The sequence below is a fragment of the Ruditapes philippinarum genome, unplaced genomic scaffold, assembly GCF_026571515.1.
Source record: "Ruditapes philippinarum isolate M1 unplaced genomic scaffold, ASM2657151v2 ctg8451_1_1_1_1, whole genome shotgun sequence".
NCBI classification, from domain to species: domain Eukaryota; kingdom Metazoa; phylum Mollusca; class Bivalvia; order Venerida; family Veneridae; genus Ruditapes; species Ruditapes philippinarum.
Window position 1 is genome coordinate 40768 of NW_026860164.1, and position 23564 is coordinate 64331.

At 35.7% G+C, this 23564-nt stretch overlaps 2 protein-coding genes across 2 annotated transcripts in view; both read right to left on the reverse strand.

Moving 5' to 3' along the window:
* The window catches only part of LOC132759099 (GPI transamidase component PIG-T-like), a 33562-nt gene extending 23025 nt beyond the window's left edge, over positions 1-10537 (reverse strand). Inside the window, exons 1-9 of the mRNA XM_060750823.1 lie at positions 10326-10537; positions 7302-7479; positions 6496-6733; positions 5508-5594; positions 3557-3656; positions 2820-2917; positions 1680-1706; positions 689-761; positions 619-654 (exon numbers count right to left, since the gene is read on the reverse strand). Coding sequence (XP_060606806.1) covers positions 619-654; positions 689-761; positions 1680-1706; positions 2820-2917; positions 3557-3656; positions 5508-5594; positions 6496-6733; positions 7302-7479; positions 10326-10536 — 1048 coding nt within the window. The 5' untranslated portion in view covers position 10537. The remainder of the gene's footprint in view (positions 1-618; positions 655-688; positions 762-1679; positions 1707-2819; positions 2918-3556; positions 3657-5507; positions 5595-6495; positions 6734-7301; positions 7480-10325) is intronic.
* A 4238-nt stretch (positions 10538-14775) lies between these two features.
* On the reverse strand, positions 14776-19688 carry LOC132759098 (sulfotransferase 1B1-like). Its single transcript, XM_060750822.1, has 5 exons — positions 19461-19688; positions 18695-19056; positions 18187-18327; positions 17538-17718; positions 14776-15140 (listed from the first exon to the last, which is right to left on the reverse strand). The coding sequence occupies exons 1-5, from the start codon at positions 19630-19632 to the stop codon at positions 15028-15030; spliced, it is 969 nt and encodes a 322-aa protein (XP_060606805.1). The 5' UTR covers positions 19633-19688; the 3' UTR covers positions 14776-15027.
* Positions 19689-23564: the final 3876 nt, after the last annotated feature.

Genomic DNA, 23564 nt, shown 5'->3' on the forward strand with positions numbered 1-23564 from the left:
TAAAAGACCCATGAGAATAATAATTTAGCTTCACTGAGACATAATCTTAGACAACCAAACCTTGTCTCAATATGTCTGAGAAAAACCTCAAATCTTAAGTTAAGATTTTTCTCAATATTTTTTAGTGAAGCCAACTGAGAAAAATCTCAATCTCAATTGCTAAGTTGAGAAAAATCTCAGATTTGAGCTGAGCTTTTGACTTTGAGAACATTAGTGAAAGCCCGACCAGGTGCACAACTTCATATAATGCAACATTCCTGTAAGGTTTCATGACTCTAGGTCAAATATTTTTTTAGCTATGTGCGGCACAAAATGAGAACGGACGGATGGACTGACAAGGGTAAATCTACATGCCCCCGCCCCAAAAGTGGGGGCACAAAAAACCCAGTAAACTCTTTGATAAAGAGGGGTTTAACCCATCGAAACATTGGGAGAAATGAGGGGACCCCTCTTTATCACGGCTGTTTTTTTTTTTTTTTTTTTTTTTTTTGAAATACACAGAAACGCTTGTAAAGCGGGAGTTAAAAACACCCTTGAATGTGAGGTTGATAAATTGTGAAAATAAATATTAGTTCATTACTTTTCCCAAGTGAACGAAACTATTTTTAGAAACACTACAAGGTTTTACTGGTTTGTAGCCTCTAAGTGTATGAGCTAAATACGACACGAGATACCACGGTATTCGTACAGTAATCAACGGTCAGATTCTGTGTCCATGTGTTATGTAGATGGTGTATACCACCCTTTTCTAAAACCGTAACCTGTTATATAAAATGTACAATAGAAAAATTCTGTGACCAACACCAAATTAACACATCTGTACTTTGCAACTGTAGCATATTCTAGCTTAGTACTGGTACTTATTGTTTGTTAGTTTATCTGGTATTTATGCTGATGCAATTGTAGAATATTCTACCTTAATACAATACATATCATTTTTTAGTTTATCAGGTTTTTATGCCGATTTTAACACATTTTACACATGGTTCTTAACAATTTTACACAAAAGTGTCCTTTAACATGAACCTTAGTGTGCTTGCAGCAAAAAATTTTAACCATGTGACCAGTGAAGACCAAAATCAGCTGTTACATTTGTGCTGTCTGATCGTGGTCTGCACTGTTAACTGTTCATTCACTACATATTTTTAAAACTTTACCTAAAAACAATGAATGGTTTTGTCCAGATTGAAATATAGACAAGTTCATTCAAGATATTCAGTATGGTAAGAGTTAATATTAAATCAAGATGTCAATGGAAGCTCAGACCATGATCTGGACTGATCACATGATTAGATTCAGTCACCCACAGTTGACTGAAGGTTAGGAAGCTTACAGGTTAAATGCACTACCAATTAAGATTCTTTTAAAGTATTCACATGCAAATAACTCGACTAAATTGCTCCTTCTTAAAAGAACAAGTTCAATTCTTATCATAAACTGCTAATAACAGATATTACTTTATCAACTATTCAATCAATAATAAATAAACATTTTATCTACACTACAAACCAACCTGTTACAAATCTCTGTGCGTACAGTGGTGGCGGAGTTATCTCCCCATATTTCACTTTAGCATTGTACGACCCTTGCAAGTTGAATATCTTTCCCGACTTGGTATGTTTCTTTACGTCCCACACATTGTACATACGTTTTCTCCTCCCCTCGTGAAGTTAAACAACTTGGTCTGGTTCGGGATGTAATAACATCTGGTCGAATATAGAACATTATCCCATGTTTGTTTGGTTGTTTTGTTTTATTGGGTTTTAAGTCATGCCTACACGGTCATAAGGCGACGTTCCAGCTTTACTGGTGGAGGAAGACCTCAGGGTGCCCCTTCCGTGCATTATTTCAGGTACGAACAGGTATCTGAGTAGAACCACTGACATTCCGTAAGCTAGCTGAATAGCTTCGTCACATGAAAGAATTCAAAGTCCCTGACGGGATTTGAACCCAAAGCGGTGAGGGGCAAGTGGTTTAAAGTCAACAACCTTAACCAGTTGGCACAGACGCGCCATTATTACATGTAATGACATAATCACTGTGACTGTCATATGGCAAGTTTTCAGATTGAATGGTAAAAGAAGACGTAACCTTGTTACAGGATGTACAACATCAGGTTGGATATATAGAACATTTTTTGTTTTTGTTGGGTTTTAAGGCACACTGACCCAGTAAAGGTAATGTGGCGACATTTCAACTTTACTCACCCAGTAAATGTCATGCTTAGACATTTCAACTTTACTCATCCAGTAAATGTCATGTGCCGACATTTCAAATTTACTGGCAGGGGAAGACCTCTCATGTACAAGCAGGTTATTAGTTTAAACATATTTAATTCAGCTCAATTATGAAACAATATGTTGCAGCTCGATTGCGAAACAATTTCTTGCAACTTATATTAATCATTTTCGAATCAGTTCCCTGGGACCAACCAGTGCTGGTGTCATATGAGGAAAATGATCGAGACCTGAGCAGGGCTTGAACCCATGATCTCTGGGTTGAGAGGGACACTTCTTAACCACTAGATCACCGTTTCCCTTGAGCAGGCACATGAGTACTGCAGATATAAACAAGCTGGATAATTTCTTAACATAAAAAAATCCAAATTTTCTGATAGAATGTACACCAAAAGAAAAAGTAAAGTGCAAAATATATGAATCAGTGATCTAAACAACTGAACATAGAGAAGGATCGACACTAAATAGACTTAAATAATTGCCTAACTGCAGTCTTTTAATCTGTAATATCAGGCTATGTATCAATGCACTAAAGCCCTTATCATGTGATCAGATAGAAAAAGACAAACAAAAGGTTCTTACCTCTTTATGTAAAGTATTGTCAACATAAACTTTACTAAAACTAGACATGGGACACGCTTCATGTATGCTCCTACCAAACATTGACTTTATACTCCAATCTGTAAGATTTATTGTACATTTGTATAAATTGATTTTACCCATTGTCCGCAATGTCGGCTGGTTGCAACTGGATATACTCAGCAACCGGTGCAGTCCAAAGTCAGAACATAAATTTGCAGTCTCATCAAGATCTGCACTGTTCTGCTATTCAGGCAATACATAATTTGACATTTTCCCTAAACATAACAAATGGTTTAGTCTAGTCTGAAATATGGACGAGTCCATTTGAGATATTGAACATGATAAGAGTTAATTAACCTACGTACATACATATGTAACAAGCATTCATGCATGTTACAGTGCAAATATTTAAGTCCTAACCAATTAGCATAAAATCATTTCTAGTATAACATGTATGTTTTGATTTGGATGACTGAGCTGGTAGCTTTTTTACAGGTGTTTGTTTGTTTGTTTGTTTGTTTCATTTCATGCCTTTTCCCAACATTATTTCAGTCATATAGGCGGGTAGTTTCCTAACCATCGTTCCTGGAGAGTAACACCAGTACTAGACTACCTTCCTCCGCGCTAAACTACCAAAGCATCTCCCGGGGATCGAACCCACGCCAGAGAGGTAACTGGATTAGAAGTCTAACCCCTCGACCACGGAGGCGGCTTTTACAAGTGTAATATCAACCTACTTTGGTATCCATTCAGTTTCCCTCTATTTGATGATGTGGGGTTGAATACAACTGTTAGGGTTTGCTTTAATTCTATACCAGCCAGTGTGCACTCTTTGTCCTGAAAATATTGTATCATGGAATGTCACAAGCTCTGGTTACTGTGATTAGTGGAAATGTTTCACTTTAAGTTTATTTTCACAGCTATTTTCTTACCTACTGCATATAATATGAACACATCTGCATGTATTTCTACATTCAAAACTGTATAAGAATTATTAAGCTGGTGCTAGTGGGCATGGGCAGGAAACTTTCACTTTCCAGCAACACCTATGAACAGGCTAAATTTAATCCTGTCTGCAACATTTTCAATTTTGCCGTTTTGGACGTTCTTTACAGATTCCTTTATTTCTCTATTCTATGCAAAAAGATATCTTAATTAAGTTTATACGGAACTAAGTTATAGAAATAAATACTCAAACAGTGAAGGAGATTTTTTAATTTATGTAATAACAAGCAATTATCATAGTATTGCAAGCAATTCATAAGTCCCCTACCGGTAAGAGCCCAAGCAACATTCTGAAGGGCCATTGGCCATTCACTTATGTTTCTATTTTAAGTAAATTTGTTGAAAAAGTTCTTTAAAAGTGATCACAGTGAACAGACAGACAGACAGACTGAAGGACAGTCTAAAGTTATTTTTTAAACATCCCTGTTATCAAAATATAACATTTTAAAAGCAAAATTTAAAAAAAAAGGAGATAACGATGTCATACATGATGTGAGTATAACAAAGAACAATTAGTAATGAAGGTATGAATATTGAATATTTATTTTGAAATTGAAGTAAATGAAAGTTAAAAGAACAAATAGGAAAAATTAAAAGTTTAAGGAGGAGATAATTCTGGAAATATGGATGATAGATTTATAAACCTTGTCATATTATAATGATGTGGGAGTTTGATGAAAATTCTATCATGATTGAAGAAGTTGGAGTAAAAATTACCAATTTCTCAAAAAAAACTCTAAGTTCAAAAGGGGCATAATTCTGGAAATAGTCTTGCTAGAGTATTGAACACTCACAAATGTTGAGTGATAATAAGAAACATTTATATGAAGTTTGAAGTAGATACGTTCAGAAAAAAAGAAGTTATTAAAAAAAACAATGTTTTTTTCCATGAAATTTTAAGTTCAAGGGAGGTAATTCTGATAAATTTTGTGCTAGAATTGTAAACTTTGTCACATATGATGTGGTTGATGACTAGCAACTTATTTTTAAAGTTTGAAGAAAATACCTTAAGAAATAAAGAACTTATAGTGAAAAAACTTAAAAACTAGAATCAGAAATCTTGCAATTCAGTCTATTTGTTGCCATAGCAACCAGAATTTTCAACACAGGATAATAAGAAAATGATGTGCATAATTTCCATACTGCCATCTACCCATATGTCAAGTTTCATAAAAATATTTTCAATACTTTTTGCGTTATCACTGGATCCAGGTTATGTGTAAAATCTGCCATATTTTCAGTCTATTTGTTGCCATAGCAACCAGAATTTTCAGCATAGGAAAAAAAGAAAAAGACGTGCATAATCTCCATATTGCCATCTATCCATATATCAAGTTTCATAAAAAAAATTTCAGTACTTTTTGCGTTATCGCGGGATCCAGGTTATGTGTAAAATTTGACATATTTTCAGTCTATTTGTTGCCATAGCAACCAGAATTTTCAACATAGGAAGAAAAGAAAAAGACGTGCATAATCTCCATACTGCCATCTATCCATATACCAAGTTTCATTAAAATATTTTCAGCACTTTTTGTGTTATCGCGGGATCCAGTTTTGTGGACGGACGGACTGAAGGACGGACAGACGGACGGAGGGTAAACCTAAAGTCCCCTCCGGTAAACCGGTAGGGGACTAATAAGTAATCATACAAGTAGAAAATGACCTTTGACCTTGATAACTCACCTGACATACAGGCCTGACATGCAGGCCTAGAGAGTGATAACTGGCATCATACAATCTCACGGCATTAAACAAAGTAGCTAAACCAGCCTGAAAATAATGACGGAAAATACAATATATAATATAAACAGGGCTTTTTTGCCTTCTATAGCAGGGGTTGTTTCACGGTGGCTTCCCCAAAGAAAAATTCTTTAAAATCATGCAGTTTTCCCCAAATATTGAATAGGCATCATGTTTCTTTTTTCTTGATAAAACTAATTGCTTCAAAAAACAAATAAAATGTTTTCATTATAATCAAAATAAGATTATTATATACAGAAGAAGGGTGTGACTTTTCAATGTACATGTTACAATGTACATCAGTTACATTTAATTCTAACACGACTCGCATTTTTCCCTTTTGAACATAGAAGAACCGAAAGTGTGTGTTATTATGCTATAAAATCACTGTTTGACGTTCTATATTTAGACATGTGACGTAATCATAATACATGTGACGTATCCACTAAAAATGTGACACGCTGACAATAAGTACGGAAACAAATCAGACGCAATTGAGCTAAATATCAGGTACGGCAGCATTTATTTGTTGATGTCGTGTTAAAATCGAAATAATATATCCAAATCGGTGATTTTATTGCTTGATAACATCACTGTTTGTCGTTCGGATGCGCATCATTATATCGCTTGGGCTACGCCCTCGTGATATAATTCCTCGCATCCGAACACCAAACAGTGATGTTATTGAGCAATAAAATCACAGTTTGGGATATATTATTTCTTAAAGAACAGACTTGGGTTATATTATAATAAGCCTTAATCAACAGACTGTTTAAAAACATTAAATTCTGTACTGAATTTGTTTCACTTAGTTATGACTATTAATTTATGTACATGTGTGTGGACTGTGATTGGGGGTGGTCTTTAAGTAAAGGTTTTGGATGTATTTTACAGTTACAACAGGGATCAGCAGCATCATAATAATTATTACCTGAGATTCACAAGCTAGCAGTTTTTCCCAAGGTATAAGATTCTCTGTACAGACAATTTCTTTAGGAAGTGCCGAGTACCGTATGAATCTTGAGTCAAAACTGTAATACTCTGATGCAAGACCCATAGGCCTGAAGCTCCATCGTGGTATGACCGTGGCCTTCGAGTCCATGAAGTTCAAGGACGCACAGAATAAACCTGACAAAGCGTTCACTAATTCTGCCCATACTTGATCAATGCTAAATAACAATCAATAAGATCATAACTTATTCATGTATAACACTGTATCAACAGCAAGCTGATCAATACAGGTACTCTATCAATACAGTTACCTTAAACAGTTATATAAAACATATCAATGTTAAAAATATTGGCAAACTTTACAAATTCAAATTATACTGTACGCAGTAATTATAAATAGTGTAATATTTGCTATCATCCTAATTTGTAAGTAAACCTCAAGAGCTACTCTCTTATGTACCATTTATTTAGCTTTTTAACCCGAGAGAGGTTGGACATTATTGGAAGATAGATATACTGTATTAGCTTTTAAACATTGATCCAGATATTACCACTAGAAATAATTTAATAAGTCTATAGGACAAATTTAAATGTTTTCTTAGTCTACAGGCACATATTGAGACATTGAAGACAAAACAAACTTGAAAGCTATTATGATTTTTATCAACTGAGAATGTTTACTTTTATTGTGAAGACTATAATAAGAATCAGTTCGTTAAAGCTACAGGAGCTACAGTTAATGACAGAATTAAATTTCTACTACGAAAACAAAAGAGCACAACTTACAGTCCATAATGCGGTTGAAACCACACCCATAGTTCCACCCCAGGCGGGGCATCTTCTGGAGGGTAACCCCAATGCTCATGTTTCCACACCCCCTGTGTTTGAGACAGGTGCAGCTCTTGAACTTTATATCTATTCAATACATCTCCTAAAGCCTTTGGAAATAAATTGTAGTGTTGAACTGAAAAAAAAATTCATTATGTATATTTGTCTGCCTATCATGCTACAATCACTGGGTAAGTTTTTGTCCAAGTGAGATTCACTATTGCTAGCCACGCAGGTTCAAACTCAATTAGGAGCAAGCTAGCATTTCCTTTAGAAAGAAACAACTTTACTAATGGTTGGTTCAAGGAACAGATTCAAGAGTGTGAATATAAGCTAATGCTTCCTAGACAATGGAACTTAAATAAATTCAGATTATTCTGTTCAATGACAGTTCAGGTAAAAGTACATTGTGAAACAGGAAAAAAAGCATCAAAAAGTTTAACAGTAAACAGAACAAATAGATTTCATGCATAATAACTGCTTAATAAATTTTTATACTACAGCATCAGCAGATCCAGGAGTGTACATTAATCATATACTACATGTGAGCCACATCATTTCAAAACCAACATAATGGGTTGGCGACCAGCATGGATCCAGACCAGCCTGCGTATCCGCGCAGTCTGATCAGGATCCATGCTGTTCGCTTACAAACACTATTATAAGTAGAGAAACTGATAGCGAACAGCATGGATCCTGATCAGACTGCCCAGATGCGCAGGCTGGTCTGGATCCATGCTGGTCGCAAACACATTATGTTGGTTTTGTCATGACACGGCTCATTTATACTATTCTTACATTTATACCATTCTAACACTTTCAGAGAAAAAGAAACTGGAAATTAAATGTGACTAATATTACACTGGCTATCTGCACAAATATCAACATTACCTAAAGTAAATTTAATCTATAAATTTTAAGAGTAATAATACATTCGAATTTCCATTTAACAAAACATATCTCCTAAAAGTTCTTTGGACGACTTTTTTTAATCATAAAAAAGCGGCATTTTGAAAATATGTGACAAATGAAATTTAAGATTTGCCTGTTTTCTGTAGAAATATTTACAATTCTAGGCATTGTTGATTTTAATTATAATAAATTAAACATTTTTTAATATGGTTTTTATCGGCTAATTCATCAGGCTTCCATGAAATTTCATTAAAAGTGTTATGTTCAGTTAGTCTTATCAGACATTTGATAAAAATAAGAATTGGACAACTTGTAGAATGTGACAATTGGTCCAATTTCTTTATTTCCAAAAATTTGTAAATTTTGTCAAAAAATAAATGAAAGAAAAACATAAAAAACAGGTTAAAATATATGTCATTCTTTATTTACACTCAGCTATTCTTCATTGTGAAATAGAACTATTCCAAGAGTTAATCAAGTGACCTTGATCACCAATGTGTGTACATATGCTTAAGCTCACTATTTCAGTCTATATCTGATATTGTATGCATTTTTTATTCCTCGCATAAAATCCATGGAATTTCTCGTGGGACTTGAACCCACGACACCCGTATAAGGAGCATAATGCTCTCAGACTTCCCGAAAAATTTCGGTCCAACGGACATGTTCGATAAATTTTGATTAGGTCCGACAATTTTTTATTTCGGATCAGTCAAACTGTCCAGCATTTATCCAACTCGCATGTATACAAAATGACGTCGCTAAAGGTGAAAAAAACCTGGGAAAAAATGAAAATCTACTTCAGAGGAGCGCGCAGAACAGCAGTAAAAAGATGAAAAGATTAGACCTGAGACAAAATTTAATGAAAAATTGAAGCAGGACCGTGAATCATTGGTGTATGACAGGGAGGTGAAAATGCACTGTACGGACAGTGCCGATTTTCTCACGACAAAATTAAAACCGAAAAGTGTCTTAGAAATACAAACACAAGATTTCCTTTGATTTTGATTAATTTTATTTGGTCTGGCAGATAATTTTCGTTTCGGTCTGACAGATTTTTATGAATCCGGGTCAGCTCGGCCCTAAAACGTACTCGGCCCCCGAGTCAGCTCGGCCCTATTCCAACTCGGCACGGGTCAACTCGGCCCACTTTTCAATTAATAATATTTAGGTTTGTGTTATCACTATTTATTGTAATTATTGTATTTATTTATAATCCATGGATTGACAGTTTCCGAACTAGCAGCAGACAGGCTTTCTTATCAGTAGAATAGTGAGTAAAGATATCTCACTGTATTTCTGACTCGTGGTAGGTTTAACCGTAAATTTAAATACCTTCAGTGTCCACTTAACTCATTCATTCAAATTTGATTAGTGGCCACATGCAATTAATTAGAAGCTTATGATATTAAGTGAACACGTTTTTGTTTCTTATTTTTTGAATAGTACTTTTAATACAAACAAAATGCATCTAAGGAAAAACATTTTCATTAGATCTATATTAATTTTATCGAATCTGCCACAGGCGCTAGTCACATAATCAAATATTTTACATAATCGGTCTATATATGTATATAAAGATATTATATACATATATAGACCGATTATGTAAAATATTTGATTATGTGACTAGCGCCTGTGGAATCTGCAAGACAAATAAATAACTTTTTTTTCTAAATATACTTTATTTCCGTAGAAGTAGATCTACAATGTAAAATTATATAATAATAAGATATTTCTCATTATTCATTTACCTTAACAACATGCAAAGCAAAGTTAATACGTTATATATATTTTTGTAAAGTGGGCCGAGTTGACCTGTGCCGAGTTGACCCGTGCCGAGTTGGTATAGGGCCGAGTTGACTCTTTTCCATTTTTATGGTTTGTCAGATCGAATCTCCGACACTTTTTTCAACTTTTGGGAAGTCTGTGCTCTAACCTTTCACCACTCTTCCTCCACACAATTTCCATTTAGATTGGTATTTTGTCGAAAATCAGACATTACAGAAATTATTGTTGAAAAATATTTTTCAACTTGCCTAAGCATAGAACTTAGAAGATCTAACTCACATGTTTCTTCCTCGGAAATAGACGAATTCCAAATTGTTGTGAATTGGAAGTGATTCAATACATTTCCTTTCTCCAAAGATTTAATAAATAGTTCTTCATAGAATGCATCATTACTTGCTGCATTTATACAATGCACAAAAAGTGACAATAAAACCACTGGAAAAGCCGGCTTCCCTAACATGTCCGCCATCTTTGATACTTTAAAAAACATATACCATACAGTAAACCAAAGGAATGTCTAAAACCTGTATTTTTTTATTTTATCTTTTCAAAATATATAGGGGATATTCAAGTTTCTTCTATAAATACAGGATTTATTTTCATTGAGTGGTATGAAAATAAATATTTCACGAGTGGCAGTAGCCACGAGTGAAATATGTTAATTTTCATACCACAAGATGAAAATAAATCCTGTATTTATGGAAAAACTTGAATTTTCTGTTTATTATATACTTTTTTTCCTCATTTAGCCTATGAATAGGAAGAGTTCCCTTTTAATTTTGTTTATTAGCTGAATTTGGAAGAAAGTAGTCCGGCATGACACAGTGAAAATACGGAAAATACCAGTGAAAAATAAATTTTTACAGTGAAAATACGGAAAATAAAAATACGCACTTTATTTCATCAATATTTCTCAATATTTCATTCATAAGTATAATTATGATAAAATTAAATATTAGTAGAATGATAGCTATAGTATCACAAGTCTTTAAAAAAGATTCTAAGTCCAAACTAAGCTAGCAATTGTAGACCCATATCCCTGACCTGTCGTGCGTTCATTACCGAAAACGTACATAAAATACTATTTAACATATATCCAACATCTATTAAAACGTTAAAATTCAAATTTTAATTTAAGTCACTTTCGCTCACTTTCTTCAAAAATCTCACTTTCGTATTTTAGGCAAACCCGACACTCGGTGTGTGGAGCTCAAAACGCCTGTATAAAATCCAAATAAAATGTATATTTGTCAATCCCAGCACATGTACTGATAATATATATAAAAAAACCGTAATAATAAGCCGTTTTGAAAAAATCATATTGCTTAATTATAGACGTTTTTCAAAACAGCTTATATTCAGTTTGTTTGATATATATTATCAGTACATGTGCTAGGTTTGTCAAATAAACATTTGATTTGGATTTTAAAGGCGTTTTGAGCTCAACACCCTAAGTGTCTGTGTTTTTTTGTTCAGACCACAGCTGCAAAACCCATGTTCTAAATTTCAAACAAGAAATCACCACAACCATGAATCTAGCAACCAAACTGATGTCATTCTCATGGACCTTTCTAAGATATTTGACAAAGGTGATCATCTGTCTGATCTAAAAGCTACAGGCCCTATGTACAATGTATGTGTTAACCCCAAGTTCTTAATTAACTAGGTCAACTCCTTAATTCCTGCCAAACATCAAAAGGTATATGTAGAAGATCACTTGTCCAGTGTACTACAAGACATCTTGCCAATGGCCCTATGTTGCTATATCGTGTTGGGGTTGCAACCCTCCCTTGAGTTCCACAGGGATCTGTCCTTGTCCATTACCTATTCCTATATACGTAGCTTGTATAAATGACCTACCTAACAGACACTGTCAAATATTATATGTTATTTTGGTTTTGGAGTGATAGATGTGGATATATTACCTGCCAAGATTTTATATCACCCGAGCCGTTAGGCGAGGGTGATATTTTATCTTGGCAGGTAATATATCCACATATATCACTCCAAAACCAAAATAATAATTTTATTACCCTTCCCCTGCCGAGTTTAGACGATTTTTTTAAAAAAATCATTGCTTTTTCAAATGAAACGTCAAAATAAGATTCTCTTTAGGGTACCCCTTCATCACAACATGACGTCACATAAATACATGACGTATTTTTTCCCCGTAAACAATTAAGAGAAAAGGAGTAGTCTAATGAACGCACTTTTTTGTAATTAATATCAAGCTTTCACAAGATCATAGTCATTTGTCTTCAATACTGATGAGAATATGTATCATTACTCTACTTTGGTAAATATTTATCATTTGACAGTTAAAAAGTGCTTGTAAATCGGAATTTACACCGCGTAAAATCGAACCGTACGCGCATCACCTCAGCGCATGTTGTTTACAACGTTGGGTACCCGACGGGGAAATTTGGTGTGTATATTACTCGCCTGGCTCGGTAATACCAATTTCTGTTGGGTGATCAATATCCAATCAAAAAGGCGGAAAAAATCTGGAAGGGTAATAAAAGACTTTGTTTGCTGATGGGACTATTTTAGCCACGTCAAGACAAAACCAACATAATGGGTTTGCGACCAGCATGGATCCAGACCAGTCTGAGCATCCGCGCAGTCTAATCAGGATCAATGCTGTTCGCTATCAGTTTCCCTACTTGTAATAGACTTGGTATGCGAACAACATGGATCCTGATCAGACTGCGCGGATGCGCAGGCTGGTCTGGATCCATGCTGGTCGCAAACCCACTATGTTGGTTTTGTCATGACGCGGCTCATTTGTTACATGACCGTCCGCTCAATAAATGACGGAATATCTCTGCAGAAAAACCCCAAGAATTTGAAAAAAATTGGAAAGAGCCTGGTCAATGGAATCAAGACAAAAGCGAAATCTTAGGAAATTCTAGGAAGAGAGACTCCCTAATATACCCATTTAGGCTTCATCACAACTGCAGATGTTTCTTAATTGAAAATCTGACCATTTTTCATGTGTAAATATTGAATTCTACTTAAGTCGGTGCTAGGGGGCGTGGAATTAAGGTATCTTTCACTTTCCAGTTCTGCCTCTAAATATGCTCAGTCAAACCGAGCACGCTACTTTTCTTTTAATTTTGTTGTTTTTGGCGTTCTTTAGTGATTCCGTTTCTAATAATATAACCTCGTGATCAAAAGCAACATCATCTTCTGTTTCATTCAAAGAGATGTAAACACTGACAATAAATAGGTCAATATACTGCAGCATGCAACACCTATCCCCCCATCTTAAATGCTGTTCTGTTGTCTGGCATTCTTGGTACCCCCTTAAAAACAACAACAACAACAAACACAGATATAGTATTGCAAAAATGTAAAGGTCAGCAGCCTATCACGTGATGTAAGACTACAATTACACAATCAGTGGACGTCCCCTTGAATTATAATACCTCTTTTCTGAACTAACAAGTATTCTAACTCTTTTATATAGGACCCTAATTAAGCTTCTTTTTAGTTATCACATAATGTCTTTAATATCTCACTTGACTGTAAATCATATTTGTTCCTTTTTTCACGGAAAAGTGTGATTGCATTGTACATGTTTTTACAAACACATCATTTACACATTGTAAAATTTAGTAATTTTTTTTTTCTCATAAAAATTGATGCGCCCTAAAATTCACTGAGGCTTATGGCTGCTTTATATTTAGGTATAACAATTAGCAAAGATCTATCCTCATATTTTAAAAGGAAATGTTGAAACTCGAAGCAAAAAAAATCATTGAAACTGCCTTTCAACCCACTGTTAGACCCACTTGGAATATTGTTCCACAGTTTGGTATCATTTGTCAAAATTTGTCATGTCGAAGATTTACCAGGAGTGATATGTTCGTACATTGTACATATGTATATTGCGACTACAGTTACATCGGTTGTGTATCAGAGCTTAACTGGCAAACTGTAAAGCGGAGACATGACATCAGCTCTGTCACTGCTATTTACAAAAACCAACACAATCTTGTGAGGGTTGACCATCACCATCTGTCACCAATCAGAAATCACAACCATTTAATACAGTAATCGAGGACACAGTATTACTCCTACTCATTTCCCCCAGAAGTATTCGCCTGTTGAATGGCCTACATGGGCCCATATCCTTACCCTTGTTTAGACATTTTCAGTGGGCAGCTGTACCCCTTCCAAAATGTTTTGATCTTGTTATCTTACAGTAGTACAGTGTATTGTAGTTTAATTTTCAAACTGTTCTTATCCATTAGATTGCACATAACATATATTTGTTTTCAATCTATTCCCAGACAATGCTGCTCTGTGTGACTGTACATTTATTTTGCTGTTGTGGCTTGATTGAGCCGGGGGCTGCGTTCTGTGAACGTCGCCTTTGCCTGGTTGACCTTTGTTCTCATCTTTCATAGAGGATTTACCTATGTTATCGTGAATGATATTTATTAAACGAACCAAAAGAAAAATGAAGAAGAAACATGGGAAAGACCAGATAGGTTTTTAACTGGTTAGAGAAGTTTCAACGAGATAAATCAAGATACATGTACCCATCTCTCTTCACGCGGTGATATTCCTTTCATACTTTGTACCGGTCAGGAGAAGTACTCGTAATAGCTACGTGTAATTGACGTCGACGTCGCACATGTCAATAAAAGAGAACTTGTATCTAACAACACTGAAGAGAAGTATGGGGCAATAATTTTTGCAAGTGAATTACATTAATCAACAGCAATTCAGTATTTATTCATGGATATAATTATTAGGCATGTTTTCACGTATTGCACAGGCACTGGTTACTAAACAAAGCTAATCTAAGTTTCAAGAAGATGATTAACAACCGCGCTAAAATACATGTAAATATCTTATGTAATCTAAATACTAATAAGCGACTAAATTAGCATTAATTAGATAATGCTGGTTCTTGTGAAATGCCATTTTTTGTCCATTACATGTATCACACTGGTAATAACATGTGGTGAAGTCACAATTCAAATCTGAAATTTAGTTTGCTTCCGGCCATTTTTTGTTTGTATAGTTCGTCAAACTGTTCATTCTGTGCGACTGTAAAATAGTTCTTCCAGTCACCGACAACACCTGTAAAAGAAAAAAAGATTAATTTAAAAAGTGTTGATATCCATGAACTGGATTAAAGAATGCCCGCACGTCAACTCGTGACCACAGGGGGCCCACGCAGTGTTTGGTTTATACATAATTTATTTTAGTTCGATTGTGTAGGAAGCTATACGCTTATAGACACACTTTCGAATCCGTTCCTGGAACCAACCGGTACTTACCCCCCGTTCACACATAGACGCCGCTTCCACTACGATCAAAGCGTGGCCGAAAACGTGGCCGATCGTGGCAAATCGCAGGAGAAACGTAGTGGAGTCTACATAAGCGCAGTATGATCGCGGTAGCGTCTTCATGATCGGAAAGCTCTCCGCTCTCGCCACGTTTATTTTGAACGTGCTCAAAACAAGCGTAGCGGGATCGTGGCCAACAAGAATCGGGGTAAAGTCGTAAAAAGAGCGTAGTAGAAGCGCCGTAATCGTACAAGCAGCGCGGAAGCATCGTGGATAGTTCTTCATGATCGTAGTAAAAGCGCAGTATAAGTATAGTACAGTCGGGAACATACCGAGTACGCTTCTTCAACGTTCCCACTATGTTCTTACTACGTTCCCACTACGATCTCTCTACGTTCAGGACGATCCTACGAAGACCTACCATGACCTTACGACGATCATACCACGACTTGTCAGGTAGCAGTTTGTTTTTATAGCGCTGCTATTTGACCAATCATAATCTGAGGAAGTGGTGTCTTCCATTCGGAGTTCTCTCATCAGTGTATCATATTGTCAAAACTGGAGCCTCCTATCTGCAGATAGTCATGGCCGTACCCAGTATCTTCTTGGCCACCTTCTGCGCCTTCGCCTGTTATCAATCTGTGCAATTTCAATTGCAACCAATATTTGTTCTTGATAAGGTAAAGCCGGATGAATCATATCAGCATTAATACGTCTGTTCATGTTTGAAGTTTGGAAGTAAATGAAAAGTAATTTTTGAAACCCAAGATATACATATCATCGCCAAAATCGAACCAGACGCGTACTACAAGCGTGATATGATCGGCACCGTCGTAGCGATATCGTCGAACAGTCTTCTAGGTCTGCGTAGCGTCGTAGTTAGGGCTTGAATGTCGTAGCGGCAGCGTAGTATAAACGCAATAAACGCGGCCGCTGATCGGCATCGGTCAGCGTAACATCGTAGTAGAAGCGTGTCAGCAGCGCGTTTGACGTGGGAACATCGTAGTACAGTCGTAATGAAGACCAAAATTTGCTAAATTGTTCGATTTCGACGCCGATCGGCCCCGATCCAATACTTTTTCGGATCGTGGCTTGAACGGCATGATCGTCCTAAAGTCGCAGCTATGTGTGAACGGGGGGTTAGCAATGAGTGTGAAGTTTATGCTCAAGAAAACAACGACTTGCCCCTGACGGGGTTTGGACAGTGTTTGGATGGTATATACTGCTTGATGGTGACTTTAAAATGAGATTCAAGTCATAACCTTATAATATGTATATAAATATTTATATACATATTATAAGGTTATGACTTGAATCTCATTAAGGTCACCATCAAGCAGTATATACCGTCCAAACACTGTGTGGGCCCCCTGTGCTCGTGACATATTGACCAATGTTCAGTTCAGATATTCATTAAAGAAATGGGTGAAACTAGTTCAGCATACAGAGTTCTTTTTTGGTCGTCCTCTCAAAAATCTGTGATTTAAATATTTTTGGCAGCTATCTTTGGCGCCATATTTGATTTCTAGGACTGTTTAGTATCCAATCAATCGTGACTTTTCGATCCTTTCCGTCAGTCAATAATAGCCGAAAATGGTCCGATTAGGATCCCATCCCTTTGTTGAATTTACAATGAAGCTGCTACACCAGAATGTACTTCTAGTATTGATTCATTAATCATTAGAAGTTTATTTATATTCTTTAATCGATCACAGGTGTAATAATCAGAAAATGATGTGAAAATCAAATAAGAAGCTTTTATAAATACGGTTGCGTCTATAGCTTTTTAAAAAATCAAAACGGGGGAAAAAACAGAATCCCGAAAGAACATTGCAGGCTCGTTTGAATGAGCCTGTTCATGGACGGTACTGGTAAGTGCAAGTTAGCGTGCACGCCCCTTGCACCAGATAAAGCAGAACATGAAATGGTGTAATTTTGTATTTAGAATAACCGCAAACGGAAACACATATTATACTTGCTCTAACTTTTGGTTCGATGCCTTCTGAGTACCCTGCTAGCGTGGCTTGGTTGTGTCGGGCTGTGTTCTGTGTGCGTCACCTAGCCTTGTTGATCTTTGATATCAACTATTGTTGCTGTTATCAACTATAGTTGCCGTTACAATGACATAAAAAAATTGAAAATATGAAACTACATAATTGGCTTTTTACTCCAATAGATAAAAGTGTACCTTTTCGGTAAAAGTTTGGCTGCTTGTTAACCCAGACATTTGTCCAGAACTCGTTCTCCAATCCTTTCTTATCATTTTGCATATTTTCAAACTGACACTTTTTGGCAATATTTTGACACAGTTCTGCTGATACTGGTAATTCTAAAAAACCAGCAAGTTTTTTCACTTCTCGGCAAAGGTCCTGGAAATAATACAGATGGGTTGCTATAACGCCAGTTATAATGGTAATAATAAAGAGATACTGCTTGTGTAAGACATTTCTAAATCTATCGAGAACATAAATAGTATACAGTACATAGTTAGCAACATGGTCCTTTTTTTTTGCAAAAGTATCTTGTTATACTTTAATTGAATATCTATAGTGTTATACTTCAATTGAGCCGTGTCACGACAAAACCAACATAATGGGTTTGCGACCAGCATGGATCCAGACCAGCCTGCGCATCCGCGCAGTCTGATCAGGATCCAAGCTGTTCGCTTACAGACCCTATAACAAGTAAAGAAACTGATAGCGAACAGCATGGATCCTGATCAGACTGCGCGGATGCACAGGCTGGTCTGGATCCATGCTGGTCGCAAACCAATTATGTTGGTTTTGTCATGACACGGCTCAATTAAATATCTAGTGAAGGTAAAACTGGTTGCTAACCTCTTTCATGTCTTCAAAATACATTAGGTGTATAGGGTAGTCAGGATTTTCTTCCATCGCTTTCTCCCAATCTCTGATGTAGTCAAACCATGAATTTACATCGACTGAAATGTTCAGAACTATATTTAGAACATTTGTCAACTCATATTACTCGTATGTAAAAAATATGCATAAGGGTGGGGTACTCCGACTACTCCTATAATAATTGCCTTATACATGTACTTAAAAAAAGAGTAAAAGAGTATATTCTAAAATATTTGGAAGCGTCTCTATTAAGGCGAACATTTTTACTATTTATTCGAAGATTTATTTCTTGACTAGCAGAATTAATTGAGACACTTTCAGCTGTTTAATAATAGGGTGCTTTTGAGTATTCTTATAAGTGTTAAATACCGTACAAGAAATTAAAATACTTTCTGCTTATGACAAAAATGAAAAAGGATGTTTTTGCAAGGACAAAATAAAAATAAATCGTTAATTGCACCAAATATATTCATCTTTAGAATGCCAAAAGTTTAAAACATAAAGAAGTAGCAAATGGCCTACCATTCCCTTCAAGAAATAAAGGTAACCAGTCACTCCACGCTCCATTGTAATTATACAATGATTTTAATTTAATATGGTGATGAAAATGAGAGACTGCCACATCCTTTGGATTGCGATGAACAAGAACGATCTTAGTCTTTTTTCGGACCATGTCTTTCGGTAAGTCATTGAACCGGAAGTGCGTGTTAAGAACTCTTGGAGACGCAAGTGACGTCAGATCGTCTGAAGAAATGGCTTCGATCATATTCATTTGCTTAATTGTTGGAACAGTTTCAGCTTTTCCGTTGCAAAGCATAGATATTATCTCCCAGGTCCAATGTGTACCTGTTTAAATAAAGTAATACAACAAAATATATCCGTAAAGTAGGGTTTAGAACCTTTTGATTATTCTATTTTATCCTTTTATTTTCAAGATTCTTAAAAAATTGTGTAGAAGATGGAATTCAATGAATTACTTTACACTGTATAGTTTCACTTTATTTTTTAAAGCAAGGCGACCTTAGTTTATACAAGTTTATTTTAGTTCGAGTGTGTTGGAAGCTACACCCTCGAAACCGTTCCTGGAACCAACCTGTACCAGTAAAGTTTCTTGTTCAAGGAAACAACGGGTTGGCCTGACAGGGTTTGAACACACGCGGTCAGCAATCCTTAGAATCACTCAGGCACGCCACCTCAGCATTCTTGTATATTCATGATATTTTAACATGAAAAAAGGGTATTTTGGTTACCTGACTTAGCATATGTAACAAGAAGGATGTCGTCATCTCGTGCTTTAGCCTCTTTCGCCACGTGGACGACGTGATCCTGGTCTACACCCTCAACATACGGGTACCTGACACCGTTAATCTCCATAAACTGAATCGGATTCCCTCCGCCATCTTTGTAAATCTTCAACGGCATTCTGTGTAGCAATCGACAAGTAGTATAACAAACTCAATTGGTGAAGCTCTGAAAACAACATAAGCAGTCAATCTTTTTCGGATATCACTCTGGATTTACTAGTGTTTGCATCAGCTCTGGAAAACACCACCATGTGAGATGAAATGTGGCTTGTAAGATAATACATGAGACAAAATTGCAGAATAAAAATATGAGTTTTTGTATTATATATGAGACGCGCCATGACAAAACCAACATAATGGGTTTGCGACCAGCATGGATCCAGACCAGCCTGCGCACCCGCGCAGTCTGATCAGGATCCATGCTGTTCGCTTACAACCCCTAAAGCAAGTAGAGAAACTGATAGCGAACAGCATGGATCCTGATCAGACTGCGCGGATGCGAAGGCTGGTTAGGATCCATGCTGGTCGCGAACGTACTATGTTGGTTTTGTCATGACGCGGCTCATATATATTTTAATTTAATGAATATGTTATGTATGCAAAATGAAATTATCCATGTCACAGATGGCTATATTTGGCTCTCGGTTGACCATTTAGCGGAAACTCGACAGAGCCTGCAGGGCTGCGTTTCATAAAATAGAACATTTTCATCTATAGTCAAAGACTTAAATTCATTCTGCTGTGAAAAGTAAGCGAAACGCAACGGCACGCAACTTAATTTGCAATGTATTAATGTTCATCTGCATTGCAGTTCAGAAATTGAAGGAGTTCTGACACAGGAATAGTAACTTATAATATTTTCTTTGAAACGCAATATTGTGTGATTTTTTTAGGCTTAAGACTGATTTCAGACTGATTTCAGACTACGGTCTTTCTATGGAACGCAGTCCAAGGCTTTTGAAATATTCTTATGTTAGGTACGTCATATAGTATAGGACTTGAGATAACTTGGCCAAATTTACAACCTTATACAGATATACTCGAGCTAAATAATCCGACCAATACATGTATTAGATTCTTAAAAGCACATATTCTGATACTTAACATAGCATACATTGTATTCAGGCACATATATTTCTAAATTTGTTCAAGTTCCTACATCCAATGTCGTAAAGTATAGTCAATAAATAATTGATTTGACAAATTTGCAAGGAATCTCGTTTTAAACATGACCACACTTGTTTAAACTAGGTTAAAGGTAACAGTTTAAAATCAATCTTATTTGAGTTAAGAAAAAACTGCATGTATAATATACATGTATATATACTAATGTAAATATTTTGTTGTCAGATAAAATGTTGCATGAAGTTTATTTAATAATGTATTAAATGATATTGATGTTCGTTGTCTAACAGGGCATCGTCTTATTTGAGCCGCGTCACGACAAAACCAACATAGTGGGTTTGCGACCAGCATGGATCCAGACCAGCCTGCGCATCCGCGCAGTCTGATCAGGATCCATGCTGTTCGCTTACCAACTCTATTACAAGGCGATTAGCATGGATCCTGATCAGACTGCGTGGATGCGCAGGCTGGTCTGGATCCATGCTGGTCGCAAACGCACTATGTTTGTTTTGTCGTGACGCGGCTCAATTGAATTTACTTCAAAATTAATAGTCTTAAACTTAAAAAGACTAACAGACATGTCCGTTTATAAAAATAGTACTATACCTTGAAGTGTTAAATCAACGAAATTTACTCACTCGCGTTAAAATTAAAAAAAAACAACAACAACAGAGACGTATATAAGGCGTTGAATACCGAATATTTTTAAGGATATCTTTCAGCCATGACAAAGGTGGTATCGTGTACATGTATAGTGAACTACTTTAACTTAATAACTTTATAGTAGAGAGACTGAGAGCGTTGACCTCCTTGATTTACATGATTAAAAATACGTTAAAGTTTGACAATATTTAAGTTGGGAGATTTGCGATGTGGGATGGGGTGGTGGGGGGGGGGTTTCATACATCTTATATCAAAGACATGAATATATAATTTCAAACATAATATGACTCCTGGTCGGAATTTAAAGTTTAAAATGAATATGTCGGTCACTTAAAAAGGATTTGTGATAAACAACACAATTATTTCCGAAATATGCAAACTAAACAAACAGTAGGTAGGAAGGTATGTAATGAGTATATGTGCATGTACTTTAAATTTAAGGATCCGTTATTGTTTTTATACTCGTACTTTACAGGCAAAATTAAATCAAGAGACCAGCTCGCCTTGAAACAATTTAAGTCATGCCAAAAACATGCGGGTTGCCCTAGTTTACATTCCGTTTTTTGTAACATAGTTTTGTGCTTTGTTGCACGGTTTTTACAGATTAAGTAATTTAGGAGTTGTTGCCCCTGTTAGGTGACTTTTTTTAAAGACATTGGTACTAAATACATGTAGTTCCTGCATTAGAAGAAGAAGAAGGAGAAGAAGAAGAAGAAGAAAGAAGAAAAATTTATTTATTATAGTGACTTGCGATACATGTATATAGTACAAACAAATATAAAACAATTACAGAACAAATGAATCGCCCGGCCCCATGGACCTATAAGTCACTGTTTATAGAAAAACGTCATTTATGTAAACATAGACAATCGAGTTGATTTAACGTATCAAGAATAAATATATATATATATGAATGGTATTAATATGTTTAAAACATAACACCTGCCTAAACTTATCATTATAGTGTATATAGTTCGATGATAAACTTTCCTGAGTTCGAATAAGTAATACATATAATTACACTTCAGTATTTCTTTAAATGATATTCCGTCTATGTAAATAAGCTTTCACTAAGTATTTTTCAATCTTTCTAACGTGGTTTGAAAACAAGAAGATTAATTTGTCATCGACATTCAAATCCATAAATACATTATCATTTAATATTTCACCAAATGATTGCGATCTTATCTCATTATATTTTGGACAATTAAGCAAGAAATGTACTTCATTTTCAACACAACTGTCATTGCATAGCCTACAAAGTCTATCATTCAACGGTTCTCCAGTATATCTTCCTGTTTCGACTCTAAGTGGAAGAATCCCGCATCTAAATTGTGCTATAATGGAGCGTTCATATTTCGACAAATTAAATAAAACATAGTCCTCTGTGTTAAAATTGCATTTAAATAATTTGTAAGTTCTAAGCTTTGGAGTGTTTTGCACAGTTTCTATCCACTGTCTACTATAGAGGGTTTTTAGTTTCAGTTCAGCGGTTTGAAGATCAATTATGGATCTGCTGTAATAAGCATGCGAGAGATCAAGTGACGTCATTATTGATTTTATCTCACTACACCAGTTATTGTTACATAGCATATAGTCTTGATCAAACACTAATTTGGTAATCCTATCGCTGTCAAAATTAATCAATCTAATTCCAGAATCTAAGCATATTCAACCACTTACGGTAACGACTTGGTACCCACCCAAGTCAACCGGAAAGTGCAGCTATTGGTGCGTAACGGTGTACCCCCATAATAATCTCATAGATCTATTGTGAACGTTGTCAATTTGCTGTATGTTTTGTATCCCCAAATAGATGAACAGTAATCCATGACTGGAACAACACAATTAAATACAAGTTTTTCATATGATTTGAACCCGAAATCCGTAATACCGTGGATTTTATTAATTAACCCCTCCAAAAAAGCCCGGCTGGCTGCCTTGCCGATTGCCTCACAATGACTTTTAAACAATAACATTTCATCAAATATAACACCAAGATATTTGTATTCAGTCACTACATCCAATGTATTGCTACCAACATGATAGTTGAATTGTGTTCTTGGTAGACGCGGTTTTCTGAAGTGCAAACATTTTGATTTCTCTGTATTTATCAAAACGCGCCAGTTTTTACACCACTCATGAAGTGTATCTAACATTTTTTGTAAGTCAATTTCTGATTTTGCGATCAGAGCAATGTCATCTGCGTAAAGTAAAATAGAAATCGAGGCATTGTTTAATAGTCACCACCAATTAAGGGCA

Coding starts and splice junctions, on each gene's coding strand:
- LOC132759098 (XM_060750822.1), bottom strand. CDS start 19,632: ATGCCGTTGAAGATTTACAAAGATGGCGGAGGGAATCCGATTCAGTTT. Junction 17,719..18,186: donor ATTTTGAAGACATGAAAGAG/GTTAGCAACCAG, acceptor TATTATTTCCAG/GACCTTTGCCGAGAAGTGAA. Junction 15,141..17,537: donor GCCAAACTTTTACCGAAAAG/GTACACTTTTAT, acceptor TTTCTTTTACAG/GTGTTGTCGGTGACTGGAAG.